Below are 25,760 nucleotides of genomic sequence, written 5' to 3' on the forward strand. Positions count from 1 at the left end.
ATTTTACATCAAGAATTTCAAATAAAAACAGGCAATGATTAAACCTGGATTGCCTCTAAATGTTTGATTAAGGTATCAACATGGGTTGGTGTTTGGGCCACCAACCAGAAGCTGGAGGAAGACTTGCTTGCAAGTGTCCCTTGTTCCATCCTGCCATTAGAAAAGAGCTCCTCGGGGCACCTGGGTGGCTCAGTTTGTTAAACGTCTGTCTTTGGCTCAGGGCATGATCCCAGGGTCCTGGAATCAAACCCTGCATCGGACACCTTGGCTCAGTGGAGAGCCTGCTGCTCCCCTGTTTGTGCTCGCTCACTCTCTCTGTGTCAAATAAATAAATAAATAAATAAATAAATAAATAAATAAATAAATAAATAATCTTTTAAAAAAAAAGAGAGAAAAGAGCTCTTCCGGGGGCTTTTGGAGAATATATGGAGAGATGAGGCTCTGACCCCTGCATTGGGGATGGTCAGCCTGAACAGGGTCTCCTCTTGGAGGAGGACTCCTGCTTAGAGATAGAGGGGTCCATCTCTTAACGGAACTTCCAACAGTCAAGACGATGCTTCCTTCAGGATGGTGGTCCGGGGTCTACCCGTACGTCCAAGAGTATATGATGGTCACGCAGATTAGGCCAGGCTATGGCCCAAAAGGTCACTAATGATGGACAGGGTGTCAAGAGGCATGAAGCACTGCTATGACTTCCCTGATCCTCCATTAAGGAGTCTCTTTCAGTAGCTGAGGTAGAATCCCTCCTTGGTGGGTAGGCAACCTCCTTTTGCAGGATCACATTGGCTAATGTGTCATTTGATGCATAATGAATATTACAGAAAGGCACGGACTGGTCTTGGGTTTTTGTCTTCCTCCCTAAGCAACACCTACGTGTATGCAATGAAACCACCCCTGATCCTTTGCTTGAGCCACTCTTCCTTCCCTAGGCCAGGGGCAGTCCCTGTTGGGCTTCTGGTAGCAGAGGGGAGGGGCCATCCAGAGCAAACTTCTGGGTTATCCGTGCTGCACCCTGGTCTGCAGGCTTCCCCGTCTCCAAGCTTGGTCTGTGGCCAGCTTGGCCGGACCGCTGGTAAAGCGGCAGCCTCTGCCCCACCTCGAGGGCGTCTAACCCAGCCTCGGTCCCGGGGCAGGCGAGCAGCAGTTGTAAGGGGCTCCCCACAGGGAATTAAGTTCGTGGAAGTCGGAGAACCACTGCATGGATATTGCAGGGCTACTCTGCAGATCACCAGCCTCTGCTTTTATTGCCTCTTGTGCATCTGTCCTGTTTATAAATGTTCGGTGTCTTCCATACCTCGGAGTAAAACTTCACTCCTAATCCGACGTGCGAGGCACCCTACGCTGGCACTGCCCTGTCCTCTACCCCAGGTCACACCGGCCTCCACTTTTGACAGGCCCGGCTTCCATCGGGAGATCATCCGGCGCCCTAGAGCCTCAACTCCCACTGGTCCTGCCTGGCCACCCTCCACCCCGCCAGCGCCGCAGCCTCGGCAGCTTCGCCATGTGGAGTTGATGCTCATTGTGTGCTCACGGAAATGAACCCTATCTGTGCAGATTTAGTAAACCTGAAAATAAGCCTGGACTCCGTAGTTTCAGAAAGAGCTCACTTCGTGGCTGTGCCGCCCAGGAAGCCCGCCAGGCACCGGGCGGACTGCACGCCAGGCGTTGGGACCTCGGGACCTCCGCACACGCCCCCGCCCGCCCGGGCCCCGCTCCCGGGCTCCCGCAGGCCCCGCCTCCGCGTGTCACCGCCCCCGGCTGCTATTGGCTGCTCGGCCGGACGTCAAGGAGGTAGGCGCGGAGTCGAGGGTGCGCTGCCCCAGTCCCGGCCCGCGAGCTGGGGGCGGGGTGCCGCAGGCGCGGGCCATGGCGGACGCAGGCGGTTGGCGGGTAAGTCCGGGGCCGCGGGGCGTGCGGAGAGCCCGTGACCCGAGGCCTCTCCCGAGGAGGGCGCGGGGCTGGGTCCCCGGGGGCGGTGCGGGGCCCCTGGCTCAAGCTCCCTGTCGCCGCAGCCGCCGCGCCCCTGCGAGGCCTACCGCGCCGAGTGGACGCTCTGCCGCAGCGCCGGACACCTCCTGCACCACTACTACGTCCACGGCGAGCGGCCCGCCTGCGAGCAGTGGCGGCGGGACCTGGCCAGCTGCCGGGAGTGGGAGGAGCGCCGCAGCGCCGAGGCCCAGGTGCGGGGGAGCCGGGGGGGCGCTGGGGCACCGACCGCGCCCTCCCCACCGTCAGGCTCCCGGCCCCTGGAGAGGAGTCGGCCTGGGTCCTCCTCCGCTTGTGCTTCCTTCCTTTTGAGAAATATCAAAAATCAGTTTATCAACAGGGCTTTACAGTGAAGAAAGGAGGAGAATGTAGAGTGGTTTGGGGGAGAAAGAAGAGGGATCCCCTAACAGTGTTAGTGTCGGCAGCCCTGCGCAGGAGGTGGTATTTCTGAGGCCTTTGGGACATGGCCAGCTGGTCCCAGCCTCAACAGCCTTCACCAACCCAGGGCGGGACACATCTAAGGAGCAGAAAGAGCCGGGTGCTTGGAGCAGGAGGGTCGGCTGTAGACTGGTAGGGGTTGAGGCTGGAGAGGTACCAGGGAGCTGGTGGGCCTTTATGAAGTGTTTAGATTCAGCCTAAACGTATGCTGAGAAGCATGACTTGGTTTATATCTTTAAAAGATTAGTGTGAGGGTTCTGGGTGCCTGAGTCAGTTAAGCATCTGACTCTTGGTATCAGCTCAGGTCTTGATCTCTGGCTCATGAGTTCAAGCCTCTTATTGGGTGCCAGGCTGGGTATGAAGCCTGCTTAAAACAGGGGTGGAGGAGTGCCTGGGTGATTCATCTGGGGACTGACTCTTGATTTAAGGCTCAGGTTGTCATCTCCAAGTTGTGGGATCCAGCTGTGAGGAGCCTGCTTGGGATTCTCTTGTCTCTCTCTCTCTGTCTTTCCCTCCCTCCTTCTGCTCCTCCCTATCCCCCTTCCCAGTCTTAAAAAAATATATAGATAGAAAGACAGATAGAGATCAGTCTGACTGCCAGGGTGGGAGAGTGTATTACCGAGGGGCAAAGAGACAGTGAGGAGGTGGGTCTGGTTTTCCATTCATTCAGCATTCAGCAAGTATTTATCATGTTGGGTGGTCTTACAAATACAGGAATGAGAACAGAGCCCTGCCCTTCTGGCACCTTCGTTCCAGTCTAGAATAGGCAGTGGTGCCTTGGAACTATTGTGGGTGGGGAGACATGAAGAGAAGCTTGAGGGTGCAGTGCTTATGGGGAAGGGAAAACGGGCCCCAGCAGGACTGGAGGCTGGTTAAATGTATGTGATTATTGAAACAAACTCATGTGGAAACCAAGCTACCATATAAAAGAAAATGATGACAGGTCCATTATAAGTGGAAATCAAAAAATTGGGAAAGGACTTCTGTAGCAAGAGATTATTATTATTTTTTTGAGAGAGAGAGAGCTCTCATACATCGGTAAGAAAATGGGGATGATTTCAGAATAGAAAAGTGGGAAAAGGTCATGAGAAAGGAATTCATTCAAAAAGAAAATCAAATGGCCTGGTATACAAGGTCAACTGACAAATGGCTTCTGCCCAGTGAAGTGTCAGAGTGCTGATAAAGGTCTGGAGAGTCAGGGGTACTTATGCAGTATTGGTGGAGTGTTACGTGTTCTGATTATCTGTCAAAAGGATACCTTTTGACTGCCTGGTTTTACTTCCGAAAGCCCATCCTAGGGAAGTAACTGGGTAATAGTGCACAGTTAAAAAATTCACAATATCTGTTGCCTCACTGTTTGTGATAGTGCAAAAACGGAAAGCACCCTAGATGCCACTAATAGACATGTAACCAAATAACTTCGTCGACCCAGTGGGATATGACATAGCCATTAAAAAAAAATAGATAATAATCTATCTGGGCAGGGAAAGGTACCTGTATGTATGTTGCTTAGTAAAAAATGGAGGATGTACACTACCCAGTAAGTGATTCCATCTTCAGGAAAACATGTAGCCCTAACATTTAGGTCTCAGTTGGGTTGGGGAAACTTAATTTCACCACAGGGACAGAGGTCTTGGAAATTTTTCATATTCTTTGCATTTGATTGCTTTTTAAATAAGAACAAAAACACTGTTTAAGACAATACAGCTTGAGGAAAGACAGATAATTAGATAGAGGAGGTGAAATTATATATATAAAAAGGCCAGCATAGTGCCTGGCACCTACCAAGTGCACCTTTCATAAGGTGCTGTCCCGTGTTCCTTCTGGGAGAATGGCAGAAAAAAAGCCAGCTAGTTGAGTGGCACCTATTTTCTTTCTCCTCTGGATTCCTCCTCATCTGTCTGGGGCTCCCTGCGCACGTGTCTCTTGCCTCATCCTCCCCACTGTGGCCACTCTTTCAGACTCTTCTCTCTTCTTAGCTCAGCACCATGCTGATCTCAGCAGGTAAATCTGATTAGGTCGACTGAAGGCATCAAGTCCTGAGGCCCAGAAGAAATTTTAAAATTTACCCAAATTATGGTGATCTACACAGTTTTTCACAGGAGCTTGAGAGAAAGAATGATCTAGATTTGTGCATTTTATAATTTTTTTAAATTTTTATTTATTTATGATAGTTACACGGCGGGGGGGGGGGGGGGCGGGGGGCAGAGACACAGGCAGAGGGAGAAGCAGGCTCCATGCACCGGAAGCCCAACGTGGGATGCGATCCCGGGTCTCCAGGATCGCGCCATGGGCCAAAGGCAGGCACTAAACCGCTGCGCCACCCAGGGATCCCGATTTGTGCATTTTAATACAGCATAATCGCCAAGGTTTATTAGATGTATTAGTGTATGTGCCATACACTTTGACTTGTTGGGGGGTGGGGGGTGCTAAGGAGGAGGGAGGTACAGGACCATGGGAGCCCAAGGTGACTGGAGTCTCCTTTGCACAGCGGTCCCTCTGTGAGAGTGAGCGTGCCAGAGTCCAGGCGACACAGAAGCACGCCCTGGTGTGGACCCTGAGGCAGAGCCCTCCTGCAGACTGGCACCTCCCACTACCACAGGAGGAGAAAGACCAGTGATGAGCTTTCCAGAATGGCTTCCTCTGATCTGTTTCAAGTGGGGCTGTGGCAGGACCTGAAGGATGGTGACCGGCCCATGCAGCCTAGTGGGTCCCTGAGAGTTTCCACTCAGCTTAGAACATGAAGCCTGAGGTCTCCAGGTCTACTTGCCCACCCCGGACCTGCATTCAGGGCGCCCTGCCACTGCCTGGCTCTGACAGACAACTTCACCCACTGCACAGCTTCCAGGCTGCCAAACACCATTGCGGATCCCAATGAGCAGCTGGGTCAGGCTGGTTCATGCTACCCCCACACGAGCACAACAGCCCTCTCAGGTAAACTCGAGTGGTAGCCCTGACCCATGTGGACACACAAATGAAGTAACTCAATGGTTGTTCTGTGGTGAACACCCTCCCTGGTGCTGGCTTGGTGAGACTGCATTGCCAGCCCCTGGTGCTTACATGGAGCTACAGCCCACTCACTAAGTTCCTCTGCGGACACAGGTGGGGTGTTTCTTCTTGTAGGAGATGAACCTCTTGAAGACTCTGGGTTTTAAGAAATGCATACAAAAAAAAATGCATACAGCTATAGAATATACAACCTCGCATTAAAAGCGTTCATAGACTCTTGGTTTAAGAAACCCAAACCCAAAACACGTGGAATTTTGGTCTCTTGCTTTAAAATTTCCCTTGGTCAGTTTTGTAGATTATATCTAACATAGAAAATGTAGATTATAGCTAACACCATTTGGCACATTTGATTTCAAATAGAAGCTGAAAATTAAACCACAATTTAGTAGTTAAGATTTTAGATTCAGCACCTGACACTGTTCTGCTTGTAGTATTGGAATTTTGTATACTTACACACTTGTAGATGTTTTTAAAATATATGCATATGAACCAACAAGAACACTATTCTTGAAGAGGCCTTTTAATCACTAATAAAACGATTTGGTGGGATTCCTAGGTGGCTCAGCGGTTGAGCATCTGCCTTTGGCTCAGGGTGTGATCCCAGAGTCCCAGGATTGGGTCCCGCATTGGGCTTCCTGCATGGAGCCTGTTTCTCCCTCTGCCTGTGTGTCTGCCTCTCTCTCTCTGTCTCATGAATAAATAAGATCTTAAAAAAAAATTTTTTTTGGCATCTCTTGACTGCAGAGCTGGCTCCATGATGTGGTGTTGAGGGTGAGGCTGGCTGTGCTCCCTCACAGGATTTTAGTACCTCATTCACAACTGGGCCCCAACCTGGCCACAGGCAGTGAGTCAGACATCTTTTAACTCATTCTTTGGGGCAAAATAATCCCATCAATTCAGAAGGGCATACAATAAAGAATAGACTTTGCCCTCTCATGTGCATCTTCTCTTGTGTTACCCCAAGAGTCTGCGACTGCTCATCCCTGTAAGTGATGGGGATCTGCAGATAGGACCCCAAGCCTCTCCATGTGTATGTACCTGAGTGGTGGTGGTGTGTGCACACAAGTCCCCAGTGGTCCTTCCCTGTAACTCTGTGTACCTGTGAGCGGTGGGGGTGGGGTGTGCACATAGGAGCCAGGAGCAGAGGTGAGTATAAAAAGCCTGTCTCAGGGTGTATGTCTTGATATCTCAGTCAACCAAGGTATCTCCCTTGTGTCTGTGGCTACTTTCTGGAGCATTTCCAGCAAAGGAGAGAGGTAAGGCTGCTGGGAATCTACAAGCATTCTCTTCACTCTGAAACACAGGAAGGGACATTTGAATTTGCAATCTGCATAGGATCCCTTGGGGTCCCTGGGTGGGGCTGCAGTCACAGCTGGCACAGCGGTCCTGAGGGGCTCACCTGAAGGGATCCACACTCTACGTCCTTGTTTAGGGCCAGGGCCTGCCCACCACTAACTGCTCTGTTAGGAAGTCATATTCCTTCTCTGCTGTTCAAGGAGTTCCACACTGACAGGTAATCCTCCCTGCACAGAATGTTCCTACATCTGCTCCTGTGTTCACCCTTCACAACATCTGGGCAACTGCTACATGCCAGCTGCTCTGGGATTACAGTCTTGAAATGGGCAACTTGCCTTGAAGAGTTCCAGTTGAGTTTAGGGGACAGACATAAATATTTATACTTCATTAAATAAGTCTAAAATAATCATAAGTGCTGTGAAGAAAATGGGCAGTGAGAAGATAGAGCAGTAGCTCTTAAATTTTTTGCACAAAACCCATAATAAGTGTTTTAATTATCTGGCAAATCTTCATATACTGCATGTATGGTTGAAACAAGCTTCACAGAACAGTCCTTCGTATGGTGTGTGATACATTTGCATTTCTATGACATTTGCAGTTCTATGCCACCAAAAATAAACCACTGTACGTGCAGCAACTTAGGTGAAACTCAGGGAAATTATGCCAAGTTAAAAAATCTTTTTCTTTTTTCCAAGTTAAAAAATCTTAAATGGATGCAATGACTTAGTTCCATTGATGTAACATTGGCAAGATGATGTAATAATAGGGAGAATAGTTAATGATACCAAGGGTTAGGGGTGGAAAGGGGGTGTAGATGTGGCTGTAAAGTGGTACAAAGGGGTATCCTGTGGTAATGGAACCATGATTCATAGAGTTGCATGTGTTCTGAAATTGTGTAGTGCTAGACATACACACGGATGAGCGTAGACATAGTGGGAAACCGGGATACATTCTGGCCTGTAACTGTCAGTCTCCGGGTACTGACAGTATTGGTGTGTAAGATGTTAACACTTGGGGAGGCTGGGAAAACCACACATAGCCCCTCTCTACATCTTTATTTTCAACCTCTTGTGAATCTACTTCAAAATATAAAGTTAAAATTGCTGGCTGTGATGCATGAATTGATGATACAACCTAATGCATGGAACTACATGCATGTTATAAAACACTACTACAAAGCACCTGCAGTGGGCAGGGAGGTGGAGAAGGCCTCAGCATCTGAACCCAAACCTGGATGAAGAGGCCTTGAACCTTGCAGAGGAAGGGGCACACAGGCCACAAGGAACAATTGAGTGCCATGTGCTGACAGGGGGAAGGTGGATGGGGATGGTAGACAGCCTAATGCCTGCTCTGGCTTGTGTTCCACGGAGCCCTCTGGTTGCTGTGCAGAGGAGCTTAAAAGCGGGAAGTGCCCACATGGCTGCTGCAGAACGGGCAAAAGGTGGCAATGGTGTGGACCTCAGACATAGCAGTGAGGCTGCGAAAAGTGGCTGGATTCAGTGTTTGTCTCAGGTAGAGCTAAAGAACCTAGAATCCTTAGGCAGTGTTTTATTCCAGTAAAAACGTTTGGTAAGTTTTTAAACCATAAGTGAACCATACACCAGGAAAACACCTTGGAAGGAGATAAAAAAATCCGAATTTTTCCTCAAGGAAATGTTTCCCTGGTTTATCTACAGTAAGGTAGTGAAAAACCTAAAGCCTTTCAGAGGGAGCAATTCAAGTCATTAGGAGAAATGGCTGTATTTGCTTACTGGACCTTTACTATTCTGGGCTGAATTATGTCGTTCCCCACCCCACCCCCCAAATTCCTGTGTTGAAGCTCTATCCCCTAGAACCTCTGAATGTGACTTAAAGGATGCTTAAAGAGGTAGTTAATTTAAAATGAGGTCATCATATGGGGTCCTAATCCAATATGACTGGTACCCTTATTATATGAGACAGGCACAGAGGGATGACCCTGAGGACCCAGGGAGAAGGCAGCTCTCTATAAGCAAAGGAGAGAGGCTTCAGGAGAAACCAGTCCTGCCAACACCTTGGAGTTATGGCCTCCAGAACTGAGAAATTGCTGTTGTTTCAGCCCCTGGGTCTGTGGTACTTTGTTCTGGCAGCCCAACACACTAAAACATTTACTATTCCATACTAATAACACTTGAATAAGAACCAGGTGCCACACCCTCCTAGGGAACACAGCAACATTAAGTAGTGTGTCCCAGGCTTGTTCCAATCTCTTCAGCCTCCCTCCCCAGCTTAAAACCCAAAGCTGGCCCTGCCAAAGATGCGAGGAAGCTCTCATACTCCATTTGCCTAATGAGAAGGCCCTGCCTCTTCTGTCTGCACAGGCAGGTATGCAGACAACACACAGCACACAGGCTGCACATCCTTCACCTCTCCTTGACGTACTCTATGTCTCTTGCTGGTAGTGTCTGCCCCACACAACTGGAATCTTCCTTTTAAATGGGGAGCAGCGGTAGAAGTCTTGGTCATCCTGTCCCCAGTATCAGATAAGGGCAGCATCTCTCAACACCATCAATCCTCAGGTGAACTAATTTTGACTCTAACAAGACAGAGACACTTGATTAAACGTATTTATTCACAGCATGCCTGATTCTGTGACAAGCAGGCCTGTGCCCCGGTTATTCTGGCTTGAAAGGGCACTGTGTTCTGCAGACAGGTGCCTGCAGCTCTACCTCTTAAACTCCACCTGTGTGTACACCTTGGTGACGTCATGGTACCTGCCCTCAGGGGGCTGGTAGCTGGAGATTGGTGGTGTGTAATCTGGCCCTTCTCTTTCAAAGGGGAACAAATTGGGGTCCCGCTTGGTAGCCTCTTCATGTAGCTCTGGGGATATGAGTTTCAGCTCCTCCAGAGCTTCCTGCTGGGACTCAAGCATAGATGTGATGGCATCCCTCTCCTTCTCGTGCTCTTGATGCTTGTACAGGGACCACTTCTTGAGAAGCAGAGCTCTCCGCTCACTCTCCTCAAAGGAAAGCTCCACCTTAGGCCGCTGTCTTGGAACACACAAATCCAAAGGTGTCAAGTTAGGGAGAACCGATCTCACTGGCCAGGTAGTCTGGGAGACTGCCTATGACCAAGTGACTCAGGAAAAATGTGGAAGTTAGGGACAAATCAAAGAATGGAATGTTGAAGTGGTAGCAGCTGCAACTGATGCTGGAAGCCAATGTCATTTGCTTTATGTGGACACAAAAATCAGCGATGTTCTAAGAAGACCCAGTAGCACCTCCTCTATCCCAGGCTGAAACTACTTTTGGTGAGAGGTGACTGTGGAAATGTAAAGTGGTGTTATGAAAATGGACACCCAAGCCCAGGGCAGCTGTAAAATACCAAAAAGCACCTGCCATGTCCCACCTGTATGGCAAGGTGCTACTTTATAAGTGATACACACCTTTTGCAAGGCATCAACCTTGTAAAGCCTGTACACAACACATTCCAACTAGGAGCATCAGTATATTAAAGCTAGAGACTGGGCACCTGGGTGGCTCAGCAGTTGAGCATCTGCCTTTGGCTCAGGTCATGATCCCGGGGTCCTGGGATCGAGTCCCACGTCGGGCTCTCTATGAGGAGCCTGCTTCTCCCTCTGCCTATGTCTCTCTCTCTCAGTGTCTCTCATGAATAAATAAATAAAATCTTAAAAAAAAAAAAGCTAGAGGCTAAAGGGCAGCCTGGGTGGCTCAGCAGTTTAGCGCCGCCTTCAGCCCAGGGTGTGATCCTGAAGACCCAGGATTGAGTCCCATGTCAGGCTTCCTGCGTGGAGCCTGCTTCTCCCTCTGCCTGTGTCTCTGCCCCTCTCTCTCTCTCTCTGTCTCTCATGAAATAAATAAATAAAATCGTAAAAAAAAAAAAAAAAAAGCTAGAGGCTAAGGGTTTTCTACCACCAAGATGGGGCAGTGGCTGCAGACCCAGGCCCAAGTCTTCAATCACAGCCAAAACTCATCTTGCAAAAAAGCAACAATATGAACTGGCTTATCAAACAGTTATTTCTGAGTTTTTGTTTTTTTTTTTCCCATTTCAGCCTTTCAAAAGCACCACCCAGGAATGCTTTTTGCCAACTCCCACAAGACAGAGTCAAGACAGAGACTAGGACCTAGTCAGCCCATGCCCACTCACCTCTTCCTGTCACAGGCATGAAATGCAGACAGAACTGCCTGAAGGTGATGGAACTCTTTGTCCCAAGAACCTCAACCCTAGAGGACCCTTACCTTGTTTTATCCAAGAGCTTCACAGGTGTAATAAAATCTTCAATGGGAATTAGCTCCTGGCTAGCTTTCTCCAGTCGTCTGATCCTTTTTTTCAAACGGTCCTTTACTGCTTGATCTTTTTTAGGATCTACCTTTTTCTTCTTTCGTAGAGGTTCTGCTCTAACGGATAAAGCAAACATTAGACATTTTCCTCTTCAATCTCACAAACATCCTGAGACATGGCACTGGGTGAAGTGCCGGGAACTCATACTATGGTCTCCTCTGGGAAAAGAACTATGCATGGGTCTAACCTCACACGCTGAGTGTGAAAAGGAGATGGCCTCCAGCCCAGGGTCCTTGTGAGAACTGTGTGAGCACTGTCAACCCAAGAAGAGCCAGAAAACTTCATGGGGCATCAGGATATAAATTAAGAATACGTACTCATCTTGAGCATTGGGTTCAAAGGTGCCTTAGAGTTGCAATGTAAACTGGAAATACCAAGCTGGCAAATTAGAAAATCATTACTCACACTGTAAACAGATTTGTGATTGTAAAAGTGATTTGAGTAAGACTTAGTGTAAGAAAGTGACTGGCATGTCCCTGTGGACTTTTCAGAATTTCTTAACAAATTTCCATGTCCTAAAGCACTAGGATGTCTGAGGTACTCTCAGGAACATATGTTCTATGGTAATAACATACTATTAAAAATGAGTAAATCCTCAGGGGCACCTGGGTGGCTCAGTCGGTTAAGAGTCTGCCTTCTTCTGGGCAGCTCGAGTGGCTCAGCAGCTCAGCACCTGCCTTCGGCCCAGGGCGTGATCCTGGGGTCCTGGAATTGAGTTCTGCATCGGGCTCCCTGCATGGGGCCTGCTTCTCCCTCTGTCTCTGTCTCATTAATAAATAAAATCTTTCAAAGAAAAAAAAAAAAAAAGAGTCTGCCTTCTGCTCAGGTCATAATCCTGGAGTCCTGGGATCCAGCCCCGCTATAGGTGGGCTCCCTGCTGAACACCAGTTGGCTTCTCCCCCTCTTTCTGCCCCCCCCCCAACCTGTGCTCTCTTACTCTCTCAAATAAATAAACAAAATCTTAAAAAAAAAAAAAAATCCTCTAGCATCAAGACTCAGCTTTGTCAATCAAGTCCCTAAGAAAGCATCCAGACCTCCCAGGTGGAAAATCTCATCCTTATGCCTCTGCCGACCTCTCCAGGGAATCACAAGTCCACGCTGTGTCCTCTAAATCATACAACAGTCCCTTTAAAACTAATTTTTATTTAAACCATTTTTACGTTTATTTTTTTGTTTTGTTTTCTGACTACAGGCAGCAGGACTCCACATACAGAATGCTGAAAGACAGAAAAGTATCCATCTGAATTTACACAAGAAACTTTCCTGGCAATTAATTCTGCAAATCCAACGTGCAGGGGTGTTGTTTGTTCTGTGCACACGCACATGGGTCTCCCGCTGACCCCCGCCCCAGGCCCCCGAAGAGGTCAGGCCCAGGGCCCTTTACCTCATGGGAATGAGCTCCCAGAAGGACAGTAACGCAGCTCGCTGGTGAGTCTCTCTCATCTGTGTCTGCCAAGGGCCCAAAAGCCTGAAGGACACAGGAAGATATAATAAATACCCGATTCTCCTCACTACACAGGAAAAGAGGAAGCAATTATGCTACCCCCCCAAGACCTGGCGCCCTGGTCACCGCTGGATGTGACAAGGTCAACGTGGGAGCCCTCCCAAAACTTCCCGCCCCCTCGAGAGCCCTCGGGCAGGGTCCCTGCTCGCCAGGGCGCAAGCGGACAGCGCCAGCTCCCCTCTTAGATAAAGTGGTCGAGGCGTCCGGCGAGAGCGCAGGCGAGGGGCCTCGCGACCCCGCTGGGGGCCGCACTCACCCGCTCCGCGAGCGCAGAGCACGAGCGGAAGCTCCCAGGGCCGCGACGGCCATGGCCCCTCCGCCGCTCTCCACAGGTCGCTTCCGGGCGCGCGCCCCTTGGCGGTCCGGCCCGCAGCGCCCCGCGCAAAGCTCCGGCCTCGCTGTCGGCCCGCGTTCGCGCGTTCCGGGGGCGGAACCCGCCCCGCCCCCGACGTGGCCCCGCCCCGCACGTCCCGGCGGCGCGCGTCACGCCCCGAGCGCCTCGGACCTCCCGCGGCGCCCTCCCTCCGCTTCCTGCCGGCGGCCGAGAGCAGGACCCCGCCGGCCGTGGTTCCGGCCGGTCGGTGGCGTCCCCGCCAGGGCCAGGGCCAGGGCCCCGCAGTGCAGCCGGAGTGGCCGGGCGGGCGTCCTTCTGGGTCCAGGTGCCCACGTCTGTGAAAACGGCCCCGATCTTCCATAAGCGCGCTCGTCTCGGCCTCCCCCGTGACCCCCACCCCCGGGGCTTGCTCATCCCCCCACGTCTGTCCGAGCCCAGGGCCGCGGTCCCCGCAGGCACAGCGTCCAGCTCCGGCACGTGGCCCGGCCCTCGCGAGACGCCCAATAAACGCGTACCGATGAATGACGGAAGCTAGCTCAGGAGTAGGACTGGGAACCGGCGAGGTGGAGCTGGGGAGAGGCCGTCCGCGCCGTCCCGACCCCGCCTGACCCCGCCGGCCCAGGCCGCCGCTCGAGGCGCCGCTCGCCGGCAGTCCTCCTAGCTCCCCCTTTGGCGGCGGCCGCGCCCGGGACGCGCCCCCAGCGGAGCCGCCCCGCTGTGCCCCGGCCCGTGGAGGAGCCCGGGCGGCCCCGTCCGCGCGGGGAGCGGTTTCCCGCCGGGGCGATTTGGCAGGTGCGCGCCGTGACTTCCGGCGTTGCCCGGGAGCCGCCGGAGGAGGAGCGGCGCAGGGGATGCGGCTGTGGCGGCGGCGGCGGCGGCCGAGCGCAGGGGGCGGCTGTGGCGGCGGCGGGGGGCGCGGGCCGGCGATGGCGCGGCGGCGCTGAGGGCGCGGGGCGGGCGGCGGCCGGAGAGCGGCGCGGGAGGAAGCGGTGGCTCCATGGCCCGGGCGCGCTGAGGGACGCGGCTCTCGCCTCAGCCCGGCGGCGGCGGCGGCCGAACAATGAAGCTCCTGAAGCCGACCTGGGTCAACCACAATGGTGAGTGCGCGCAGGGGTCGCGGGAGGCCGAGCCCGGAGTCGGGTCGGGGTCTGCGGGAAGGTCCGAGCGGCGCGCAGGCCCTGCCCGCCTCGCCCCGACGCGCCCGGTGCCCAAATTGCGGGGGGTCGGCGGAGCGGACTTTGTCCTCCGCCCGGGGCAGCCTGCGGGCACGGGCACGTGCTCCGCCCGGCCTCGGCGAATCCGCCCGCACGCCGGCGCCTGCACCGGGCCCGCGGTCGCCCACCCGTGGTCCGCGGAGGAGCCGCGGCCCGCCTCCGGGGAGCGGCCCTGGGCGCCGGCCAGCGCCTGCCAGTCGTCTGCATCCGCCAGGATGTGCTCGGACGGTCCAGGGGCCGAAACCCGGGGCCGGGCCCCACTGTGGCCTCTCAGTGGTGGGGTGAACACCTGAAACCAACCCTGCTGGTGGGGCTGGTACTGCCATGGCCGAGGCCTGAATCCGGTGACGGTGCTCCCATTTGGGGACCTGTGGCTTGGTCCCCGAGGTCCCCCAGCTGAACGAACCACCTTTATGCTGAGCTGAGATGTGAGGGTGTCTTGGGTTGGAGCCCCCGGGCAAGGAGTGATGGAGGAGAGGGGCCTCCCAAAGCACACCCCGGAGAAACAGACTTCCCATCTTGTGGCTGAGGACAAATCAGCCCCCCAGACTGGTAGAGCAGTTCCTCATAGTTGTACTGTGTTGGCACAGCTGCTGCAGGAGGTGGCCCTTGCTCCCCAGGGAGGTGAGGGCGGGGGGCGGGGGGGGGGGGGAGAGAGAGAGAGATCTGAGACCCCCCATCCCCTTGCTGACAGCGCTGAAGCAGCCTGGGGCCAGTAGCCCTGATTCCAGCCTGTCTCTGCTGGCAGGAAAAGGGTCACCCTGATTCTGTCTTGTTCCTCATTTCTACTTTGCAGCTCGACTAGAGGGAGCTAGTATTTTCTTTGAGAGCAAGTACAGGCCCCCTTTTAAGACGTGTAGCTTTTTAGTTTTGAACTTAATTCTAGGATGCTTTCTGCTGCTGCAACTGGATTGAACTTCTATGTTGGTTCAGTCACATGTGTTCTCTCCCCTTCTGTCTTGGTTCGTGACATCTCTCTCATTTTTCAGGGTCCAGATGAGGTTACAGTTTCTGTTAACATTCCTCCTGTTTTATTCCACTAGATGTGCCCTGTCCCTGTGGGTGTACTTTCCATAGGCCCCCCCTCCACCACCCACTCCCTCAGGGCAGGGGACTGCCTCATTCCCCTCTGTATTCCCTGCTACATTCAACAATACCTCTGTACAGAGGGTCTATGGTAAATATTGGTTGCAACAGGTAAGCTGAAGTTTCTGTAATTTACACATATACAGGTAGGCTTACTGTGCATGAAAGCAAAAGTGCAACTTTTGCAACTTTAGTTGCATTTTTTCCTGTACCTGACTTCCAAGAGCTTTTCCTGATGTGTAGTGTGTATATCTTTCCCTGGAGAACTGGGCAAATGTTCAGTAATTATAAATTATGGTGCTCGTGAGTCAGAAAAGGAAAAAATTTTGCTCTGTAAGTGAAGGTCTGAAGGAATTTTTATTTTTAAATGCTTGGTCTAGGGGATCCCTGGGTGGCGCAGCGGTTTGGCGCCTGCCTTTGGCCCAGGGCGCGATCCTGGAGACCTGGGATTGAATCCCACATCGGGCTCCCGGTGCATGGAGCCTGCTTCTCCCTCTGCCTGTGTCTCTACCTCTCTCTCTCTCTCTCTCTCTCTCTCTGTGACTATCATAAATTTAAAAAAAAAATGCTTGGTCTAGATCATTTTTTTTTTAAAGATTTACTTATTTATTTGAGAGAGAAGATGAGAGGGTGCGAACAGGGGGGAGACGCAAAGGGAGCTCAAGAGAGAATCCTCAAGCCGACTACCCATTGAGCACAGAGCCAGATGAGGGGCTCAATCACAAGACCCCAAGGTTATGACTGGAGAGGAAATCAAGAGTCAGCCACTCAGGGACACCTGGGTGGCTCAGTGATTGAGTGTCTGACTTCAGCTTCAGGGCGTGAAGCCTGCTTCTCCCTCTGCCTATGTCTCTGCCTCTCTGTGTGTCTCTCATGAATAAACATATAAAATATTAAAAAAAAAAAGCCGCTCAACTGACTGACATGCCTAGGAACCCCCTAGATCAATTTTTGTGTGTAGTCTACCTTTCTTCAGTCTCTCTTCTACCTCTTGCCATAATAAGCTCTTCCATAGGACATAAGTGTTATGCTATGTAAGCATAAGTATGTCAAGACGCTTAAGTGATTAGGTACAAATGAGTGAGAGTCTGCGACCGAAGCAGCAGCCAAACATCCCAGCCTGACAGAGTGGGTAGAGCAGTGGGCCTTGGCGTCTTGTTGCTGCAGTCCCTCCATGGTCCTAGGATGGAACAGGATGGTATCTGCTCTGCTTTCTTCATAGTATAGTTGTGATCTTAGGTTGCAAAGGTAGACACAGAAGTGCTTCCCAGACTATAAAGTGCTTTAGAAATCTAAGAGATAGTAATAAAAGAAACTGAGCCTGGCAGGATAGGATTTAACTTTCCTTTCTTTTAAAATTTCCTAAAATCAGCCTCTGTCTCTTTAAGTGTTCAAAAGGACTGCCAGGGTAAATTACCAGTATCTTGAAGGACATGTTGATGATCTGGGTCACTCCTGAGCAGTCTCTTGAAGACTGGTAAATAGTTGGAGCTGCTGGGAGCAGGGGCTGCTTAGCCAGAAACCAGAGTTGTGGGTAGTGGCCAGTGAAGTCACGCTTATTTTGGATTAACAAACCCCTAAGACCATGGTGCTGTGGAGAGTGCATCATAGCACTTTTTGGCTTCTTGACTCTGCGTTCATGTCTCCTGACTCTTTATGTGGCTGAACATACTTTTTCTGGTGTCTGGGACTCCCAAGAAGGAAGGAGCTGAGAGCCCAGCATTTTCCCTGTTCTGTCAGAATCCATTCAGCCGCAGTGGAGAGGCCAGCTAGAATAGAGCAGGCAAAGAAAAAATTACCTGTTGGGGTGTGAGCATACTGTCAGTCTCCATTTTCCTGACCAATAATAGTGGCAAGAACTTTCCTGTAAGGTAGGGTTTCTCAGCCTCAGCACTGTTGACATTTTGGACCATATAATTGTTGTGAGGACCATCCCAAGTGTCTGTCATAGGATGTTTTAGCATCCCTGGCTTCAACCCGTCGAGATACCAGTGCCACCACCCCCACACACACCCAGTTGTGACAATCAAAATGTCTCCAGATGTTGCCAATATCCCCTGGTAGCCAGAATCAGCCCCAGTTGAGAATCACTGCTCTAAGGTGATCGGTAAGGTAATAAATCTTCAAGTTGTTACATCACAGCAGAATGAGCCTTGAACATGGAATCAGACTGGATTCAAGATGCCATCATTTATTGGCTGTAAATTCTTAGGCTTGTGACTTCACTTCTAGGCCTTGGTAAAGTTGAGGAAATATAAGATTTGTTCCTGTGCTTTCATTCTGTAGCCAAATATAAAAGACAGTCTTAAATTACACAGTGGGGATCTGGGTGGCTCAGCAGTTTAGCACCTGCCTTCAGCCCAGGGCGTGACCGCGGGGGTCCTGAGATCGAGTCCCACATCGGGTTCCCTGCATGGAGCCTGCTTCTCTCTCTGCCTGTGTCTCTGCCTCTCTCTCTGTGTCTCTCATGAATAAATAAAGTCTTTAAAAAAAATTAAGATACACAATAAGAGCTAATGATATTTATCACTTATATGGAAGTTATGTGTGCTAGCCACTGTTAACACATATGCCTGTTTTACTCTGTGTTCTTGGATATAGTATTCCTTATATACTTATTTTTATTTTAGGCTTGGCCAAAATAAAGTGCATTTCTAAGTTAAGTCAGAAAGTGAATGAATTTTGGTTGTAGAAAAAATTAATTTAGAAAATTTCATTGAAGTCAGCCTGGGTGGCTCAGCGGTTTAGTGCCGCCTTCAGCCCAAAGGCATGATCCTGGAGACTTGGATTAAGTCCCACATCAGGCTCCCTGAATGGAGCCTGCTTCTCCCTCTGCCTATGTCTCTACCTCTCTCTGTCTCTCTCTGTGTCTCTCATGAATAAATAAGATCTTTAAAAAAATTTTTTTTCATTTAGATTCATGGTTCTTCCCATCCCTGGGCCTTTTCTCCTAAGAGTTTCTGGAATTTTTCACTCCAGGTCAGACAGTGTCTGTGCTCAGCTTATCAGGGAAGCCCATTCTAACCAGAAGGACCAAACTGAAAGAACTCTTGTCCTCCCTTGGCCTCTGGCTCACACTTTGATGGCATTGTTGTAAAAAAGCATTTGGCAAATTTTCAACACTGGGATAATTTGTCAGTTAATCACATTGCTTTATGGTGTGTGTTTTTCCTCCTGCCCTGTAATTGGATTATTTTCCCCCCTACTCTGTGTCTTTCTAGAAAGGATTTCAAGACATCTTTCTGAGACACATACTGATGAAAATAAATAAGCTTGAAGGGGCAATGCAGGCAGTGTGGTACAATAATGAAGTCAGCAGTGGGTGTGGAAAGGGCCTGCACAGCTGCTAGAGGGGTACTGCAGACCTATCTCTGAGAACAGGCTGGGGGGGATCCTAATGGTGATATTTTATGATTGCAGTGGTCATTAAGATAAGCTTTGCAGTTTGTCTACATCAGGGGTTCTTAAACAGGCCAATATCTGGAAAAATGTTTTATTTTCACAACTGAAGGGGTGTGCTACTGGCAGATAGAGGGCAGGTCTGCTGCTAAACACTACAGCATATAGGACATTCCCCCACAATAAAGCTGGCCTAAAATGTCAGCGGTGCCGAGGTTGAGAAATCCTGCTTTAGACAAGAACATTTATCATTGTTTGCCTTTATCATTGTTTGCCTTTTCGTGTATTCGTCTCATGGTACCAGATAGATTATAAGCTTCTTGAGGACAAGAATTTTGCTTTTTATTTTGGAGTCAGGTAGTCTTGAGTCTATCTGTGCCCTGCTCCCTCACCAAATATGTGTTACAGAAGGTTCTTTTTATCTCATTTCCTGATTTGTTAAATGAAGCCAATAATACCAGCCTCATCTGCTACCTGTGAAGGCTCAGAAAATCTGAGCTCTCTCATGCTCTCTCTCTCACTGAGTCATGCCTGAAGACAGTAGATTGATTTTTTTTGAAGATTTATTTATTTATTCATGATACAGAGAGAGAGAGAGAGAGAGAGAGAGAGAGGCAGAGACACAGGCAGAGGAAGAAGCAGGCTCCATGCCAGGAACCTGACACGGGACTCGATCCCGGCTCTCCAGGATCACACCCCGAGTTGAAGACGGTGCCAAAACCCCTGGGCCACCGGGACTGCCCATGTTTTTTTTTTTTCTTAAATGACCAAAATTCCTCATGAAGATTCAGAAGAAAATGGGTGGCATTTTACCCTAGATAACACACATGTGGATCTTCTGCTTATTAATGAACAAAACTTTGAACCCTTCTGGAGAGAAGGCCTGTGGTGATCAGAGGTAAATAAGGCTTGTATGGAAGGCTGTGTTGTAGGTGGGAGAGAAGGACAGATAGACCACATTCTAGAATACAGGGCAGGTAGAAACCAGAGTTACACAAAAGTGAGCCATGATAGCTCTAGGGACAAGGGCCTGGTTTGTCAGTGTACCTAGGGCTGAGCCTTGATGGGAGGTGGTTTGTGGTGGTAGGAAAGGCACTGCTGCTGTGGAAGTGTCAGAAGCAGAGGCCCGGGGAGGGTTGAGAGCATTTTAGGGAAAAGAATAGATGAAACAAACAGCAAGAGGTTTAGAACACCTCTGGCAAAAAGAAAATCCATTTAGGTCAAAACTCATTGCTTTTGAAAGCAATACCTGCTTTGATGCATTAACCAACCTAGGACAGACCAAGTCATAGGGAAGTTGCCCTGTAATGAGGGACAGCCAGAAGAGGCAGTGAGCTTCATTTGAGGGCCAGGAATAGACCTTCATAGGAACTGACTCCAGGTCTGCTGCATTGTCCCATCAGAAGGTCCTGCACAGAGAGACACTCAGTGAATTCACCGTTCAATGAATAATGAGTACAGATTGTGTGCCAGGGCTAAGTGCTGGAAATGTAGCAGTGAACCAAGCAGCATAGTAGGATCTTTTGGGGAACAGCATGTGATGATGCATGCATTCTAGACAGTGAGACTGGGAGGGCTATTTGCTGGAGGCATCTTGTCTAAGTGGACAGGCTGATGAAGAAGGGGAGCTCACTAGAGAGAGCAACAGCAGACATCATAAACAAGACCAGTTGCAGAGAGCATTAGATGCGTTAGGTGTGGGGAGAGACAGATAAGGAGTGCTGTGGTAGGGGTGGAGGGTGAGAGAATTTTAAGTAGGGAAAGCCTGAGTGTGAAGGTAACTTGAGCAGACTTCACAGGAAGCAGACTCTGAGAGAGGCTTGTGTATAGGAAAACTATTGAAGAGTGCTGGAATCAGGACTGGACAGGAAGAAGTTGAGCTGTAGTGCAAAAGTGCAACACAAGCTGCAGCCCGACCCTTTTGGAGGCTCTGCAGCTAGTCCTTGTGAGTGTCCTGAATTGGGTGAAGGGCCAGGGCTTTCTATAGCCACATCCACAGTCATTGGGCCCAGGCTGTCCTAGGGAGGAGACCTGACCTTGCTCAAAGCAGTTCTTCCATTAGGGTGGGTCCCCTATGGAGAAGACCTCCCCTGGGAGTTTTCATAGGCTGCCAACACTCCTGCAGCTGGGGGCAGGTGCTTCATTCCTGGAGGGAAGGGCCCTAGCCTAGTACCACAGCATCCATGCCAGGCCTCGTGGAGGTGAGGAAGGAAGCTATCTGAAGGAGGAGGATTCCCGCCAGAGAGAACACGCAGAACGTGCCTGGTGGGTTTGAGGAATAGCATGGATGTCTCTGATTTGGAGTGAGAGTGGAGCAGCAAATGGGCAAGAGCACTAAGAGTTGAGGCTGGAGAGAGCTGGGGATTGACTGGGACCTGGTGTCTGTTAGACTTCAGTTCCCAGTGCCATGTGAGCAGAGGAATAATGTGGCCTGACTTGACTATTACAGATCCTTCTGACTTCTGCACTGGGACTAAAATGGGTGTGGGAGCAAAAAGAGAGCCGGGAAACCCATTTAAGAGGCAGTTGCAACTAGGGGTGGTGGAAGGGGAGGAGGGCGGGGGGTGGGGGTGAATGGGTGACCGGCACTGAGGGGGCACTTGACGGGATGAGCACTGGGTGTTATTCTGTATGTTGGTAAATTGAACACCAATAAAAAATAAATTTATTAAAAAAAAGAAATAAAAATGTTTTTATTCAGCCAAAAAAAAAAAAAAAAAGAGGCAGTTGCAATGATCCAGGCAAGAGATGACTGTGGTTTGGACCAGGGTGATGGAGGTAACTGTGCTGATGAGAAATGGCTGGATTCTGTATTAGTGTATGTATATTATTTTTGCATATTTTATATATTTTTAATTATATAAAATTAGGTACACAAATTATATAAATATGTAAGTATAGTTCACATAGTGAAATGTATAGACAGTTTGTATACGATTTGATGAATTTTGGCAAACAAATACACTCTCTAACTCATTCCCAACTCAAGATATGGAATGTTTGCACCTCTAGAAAGTTATAAACGTACTGTGAAGGTAGAGTCACCAAGGTAAAATGTGGGATGTGAAATGGGGTGGCTCCTGGGCAAAGGGCAGCATTGTCGTCCAGTGAGATCAGTAAGAGAATAGAGCAGATGGAAAGGAAGAGCCGGGATTCAATTAGACAAGGTAAGCCAAATGATGCCACTACGTGGGGCCTCCCTCTCCCAGTGTCCTGTTTGATAAATGGCTTCTTCATCTTCTCCCTTTTGAAAACACTGGAGCTCTATTCTAGAGATATTGTTAAGGAATAGGACAAACACCTACATTTTTGGCTAGAGACAATTGTCATATAATTATACTAGGATATGTCTTATGGTGTATGAGTGGATCTGGATAATGAAGCATTTTGTGATCGGGCACTTAGAATTCTTATTATCACAGTAATAACTTGTTCAATTTAGGAAAAACTAGAAAATGCTAAAACTTTTTATATGGTCCTTGAGACCATTTGGAAAGAAATAACTGAGTAACTTGGTGCTTTTAAAAAAACACATTTTATTTAGTGTACATACCACGATGTAAAAGTATCTAGATTCTTTAAGATCTTAGCCAAATCCCTGATACCATGACAAGTTCAGTGTTTTTATTGTATACCCCCCTTCAGATCTTGCATTGCAGGTATAACTGGAATAGCTAAAATGTTGCTGTGCATTTTCTACTTAAAAAATCCTGCAGGTTTATTTTTTTCCTTTTTTTTTAAATTGAGGTATAATTAACATATAGCATTAATGTTAACATAATGATCCTGTATTTGTGTATCACAAAATGATCACCACAGTAAGTGTAGTTAACATCCATCACCATACATAGATACAGAATTTTTTTCTTGAGATGAAAACTTTTTTTTTTTTTTTTAAGATTTATTTATTTATTCATGAGAGACACAGATTGAGAGGAAAGGCAGAGACATAGGCAGAGGGAGAAGCAGGCTCCTCGCAGGGAGCCCGATGCGGGACTCGATCCTGGATCCGGGGATCACGACCTGAGCCAAAGGCAGGCGCCCAACCACAGAGCCCACAGGAGTCCTGAGATGAAAACTTTGAAGATTTACTTTCCTCAACTTTCAAGTGTGGGATACAGTATTATTAGCCGTAGTGTTACTTTCTTAATTGTAAACCAGTTAATAGATTTCCAGCCCCCATAGAAATGTTTTAATTGCTCTTACTTTTTTTTTAAACATTTATTTATTTATTCATGAGAGACACAGAGAGAGAGAGAGGCAGAGAGACACAGGCAGAGGTAGAAGCAGGCTCCATGCAGGGATCCCGATGCGGGATTCAGTCCTGGATCCTGGGATCACGCCGAGCCGAAGGCAGACGCCCAACCGCTGAGTCACCCAGGTGTCCCTGCTCTTAATTTTCTAATGGAAACTGTATAGAAGAGATGATTATGTTTAGAGAAATCTATTTTGCAGGTAACTTTTAAGGAATATCTCTGTTCTGCAAAAGTAAAGGAGAAAAAAGTATGAAGAAACAGGTAGTGACTGTTAGCAAAACTTCCTTGATTATGCATTGGCAAATGTTGCAGGAGAAGTGATTAAGGTTTATAAATGGTATGTCTGTAACTTTCTTTTACTTCACTTTGTGGCAAAACACACAGACACACTAAAACAGTTGCATGATTGCTACACACACACATACACACACACACACACACACACACACACACAAACGGTTGCATGATTGCTACAGCTTCCTTCCTGTGCTATGTTTTGAATCTTTCAGCTACCTGATACCTATGAGATGTCATCGTGGTAGTGCTTACTTGAGACTGGAGAAGTTTTGTGGTTGAAAGCAATAGAGATAACAGCAACAGATGGCTTTGTGAACCAGCCAAGGAAGGCCATGCCTCCCATTTGCAGGTGCTTAGTGACATCTGAGTCCTCAGTTCAGGAGATGAAGACCCTGCCTTTCAAAGATTGGGATGCTAGCGACCCTGAAGGTGTTTTTGAATTTGGGGCCTCTGGTGCAGACTTTCTCCAGCAATTAACAAGTACTTAGCAAGTACATAGTGTGTGCCTAGCCACAGCTCTAGGTACCATGGTGACTCTGTGACTAAAACAGACAAAAATTACTGAGCTCCCAGAGTTTACATTCTGGTGGTTGGGGTGGACAAACATGAAGTAAAGGAAATTATACAATATGTAAGAAATTGCTAAGAAAAAAAGTAGATGAGAATTGGGATTGGTTGTGCCAAGTTGAGGAAGTAGTACTTTCAGGTAGAGTGCTTAGGGCAGATCTCAGTGAGAGGGTGGCATTTGAGCAAAGACTAAAAAATGATGAGAAAAGAATGTGTGTGTCTAGGAAGGAAGCAGTGCAGGGCACTCTGTGGAAGCACTCCTGCGCAGTCTAGGAACAGAGGGGAGGCCAGGGCATGAGGCCAATGATTGGGGGCGGAGTCAGAAGATGAGGCCAGAAAAGTCATGGGGGGGTGGCGTGTTGTGCTGGGCCTGTTGGTTTCCCCTGTCCCAGGCATGGTCTTTGCTGATGGGAAGATGATGGGTAGAGCAGGTTTGGGTGGAAGATTGGGAGTTCCGTTGTGGAGAAGTTAAAGATGAAATGTCTGTAGACAGCTGGATAGAGGAACGAGCTGCACATTAGAGTGTTTAGGTGCACACGTCTCTCGAGAGATGGCTGGTTGTAGATGTAAATATACATTATTACCTGCATTAGGAGTCTGTTTTGCTGACAGCCACTGATGTTTTGATATTTACCTTTATTTTATATTACTACACACAGACATATATACTTGTGTGTGTGTGTGTGTGTGTATATATATATATATTAGATTTTATTTATTTATTCATGAGAGACACAGAGAGAGAGAGAGGCAGAGACACAGGCAGAGGGAGAAGCAGGCTCCATGCAGGAAGCCTGACATGGGACTGGATCCCGGGTCTCCAGGATCACTCCCTGGGCCGAAGGCAGCACTAAACTGCTGAGCCACCTGGGCTGCCCCACACAGGCATATTTAAAAACAGACCATAGATATGTGTGTACTTATTATTGAGATAGTTGTAGATGACCACACAGTGGAATGAAACAATACTAAGAGATTCTTTGTACTCTTTTCTCAGTTTCTCCCACTGGTAACATTTTTAAAACAGTGTAATATCACATTGACATTGATATTGACACAATCCATCTGTCTTACTCAGACTTCTCCACTTGTATTTGTACTCATTTGTGTTTGGGTAGGAGTTTAGTTCTTTTTTTTTTTTTTTTTTTTCCTTTTCTTTCTTTTTTCTTTTTTCTTTTTCTTTTTTTTTTTCAGTAATTTTATTTGTTTATTTGAGAGAGAGAGAGAGAGAGAGCCGAGGAGGAGCAGAGGCAGAGGGACAAGCCTACTTTGTGCTGAGCATGGAGCCCGACACAGGGCTCAATCCTGGGACCTGAGATCAGAACCTAAGCTGAAATCAAGAGTCAGTGGCTTTATTGACTGAAGAGGCACCCAGGCACCCCTGGTTGTTTAGTTCTCTATAGTGTTTCACCTGTGTAGGTTCATGTATCCACCACTATAGTCAAGGCATTGAGGAGTTGTAATGAATACCTTTTATAACCCTCTCATGCCCCATACCTTACAGATAGGTAGGTAGGTGTGTGGATAGAGTTATATAGGTATATAGATAGATTGGTTTGGTTTGGTTTGGTTTGGGTTAGCATTTTTTTCAAGTTGTGGCAAAATATACTTAACAAAATTTATCATCTTAACCACCTTTCAGGTGTATAATTCAGTAGTGTTTTGTATGTTCACACTGTTGTAAAACCAATCTCCAGAACTTCTTCATCTTGCAAACTGAAACTTCCCATTCTCCCTACTTCCAGGCCCTGGCAACCACCACTCTACTTTCTGTCTATAAATTTGACTACTCTAGAGACCTCATATAAATTACATCATGTATTATTTGTGACTAGCCTATGTTAATTATAACGTTTTCAGGATTCATCCATGTTGTAGACTGCATCAGAATCCTTTTCCTCTGTAAGGCTAAATGATACTCTGTTATATGTATACACCACAGTTTGCTTATCCATGCATCTGTCAATGAATTCTTATATTGCTTCTACTTCATGGCTATTGTGACTAATGCTGCTGTGAACCTGGGTGTACAATATCTCTTCCAGATCCTGCTT

At 48.7% G+C, this 25,760-nt stretch overlaps 3 protein-coding genes across 5 annotated transcripts in view; 2 read left to right on the top strand and 1 right to left on the bottom strand.

The window, feature by feature from the left end:
• Nucleotides 1-375: 375 nt before the first annotated feature.
• Nucleotides 376-6,369, top strand: C26H22orf39 (chromosome 26 C22orf39 homolog). Of its 2 annotated transcripts, XM_025474857.3 has the most exons (3): nucleotides 1,733-1,890; nucleotides 2,013-2,180; nucleotides 4,916-6,151. In XM_025474857.3, exons 1-3 carry the CDS (start codon nucleotides 1,867-1,869, stop codon nucleotides 5,042-5,044), a joined length of 321 nt encoding a protein of 106 aa, XP_025330642.1. In that variant the 5' UTR covers nucleotides 1,733-1,866; the 3' UTR covers nucleotides 5,045-6,151. The 2 variants fall into 2 exon arrangements, with proteins under 2 accessions (XP_048957842.1, XP_025330642.1); XM_049101885.1 differs by lacking the exon at nucleotides 2,013-2,180 and having other exon boundaries at nucleotides 376-1,890; nucleotides 4,916-6,369.
• A 2,927-nt stretch (nucleotides 6,370-9,296) lies between these two features.
• Nucleotides 9,297-13,006, bottom strand: MRPL40 (mitochondrial ribosomal protein L40). The gene is made up of 4 exons (XM_025474856.3): nucleotides 12,810-13,006; nucleotides 12,434-12,517; nucleotides 10,947-11,105; nucleotides 9,297-9,737 (listed from the first exon to the last, which is right to left on the bottom strand). Exons 1-4 carry the CDS (start codon nucleotides 12,860-12,862, stop codon nucleotides 9,413-9,415), a joined length of 621 nt encoding a protein of 206 aa, XP_025330641.1. The 5' UTR covers nucleotides 12,863-13,006; the 3' UTR covers nucleotides 9,297-9,412.
• Nucleotides 13,007-13,828: 822 nt separating this feature from the next.
• The window catches only part of LOC112676983 (protein HIRA), an 89,435-nt gene continuing 77,503 nt past the window's right edge, over nucleotides 13,829-25,760 (top strand). For both annotated transcript variants that reach the window (XM_025474860.3, XM_025474858.3), the window contains exon 1: nucleotides 13,829-13,984. In XM_025474860.3, coding sequence (XP_025330645.1) covers nucleotides 13,948-13,984 — 37 coding nt within the window. In that variant the 5' untranslated portion in view covers nucleotides 13,829-13,947. The remainder of the gene's footprint in view (nucleotides 13,985-25,760) is intronic.

Source organism: Canis lupus, chromosome 26 (assembly GCF_003254725.2).
Source record: "Canis lupus dingo isolate Sandy chromosome 26, ASM325472v2, whole genome shotgun sequence".
In the NCBI taxonomy this organism is placed as follows: Eukaryota; Metazoa; Chordata; class Mammalia; order Carnivora; family Canidae; genus Canis; species Canis lupus.

Bases quoted from the DNA above. Each gene is read 5' to 3' on its own strand.
- C26H22orf39 (XM_049101885.1), top strand. From the start codon at position 1,536: ATGAACCCTATCTGTGCAGATTTAGTAAACCTGAAAATAAGCCTGGAC.
- MRPL40 (XM_025474856.3), bottom strand. From the start codon at position 12,862: ATGGCCGTCGCGGCCCTGGGAGCTTCCGCTCGTGCTCTGCGCTCGCGG. The intron at 12,518-12,809 runs GTGAGTGCGGCC...TGTGTCCTTCAG, and splicing joins GCTCTGCGCTCGCGGAGCGG to GCTTTTGGGCCCTTGGCAGA. The intron at 11,106-12,433 runs GTAAAGGGCCCT...TTTATCCGTTAG, and splicing joins TGGGAGCTCATTCCCATGAG to AGCAGAACCTCTACGAAAGA.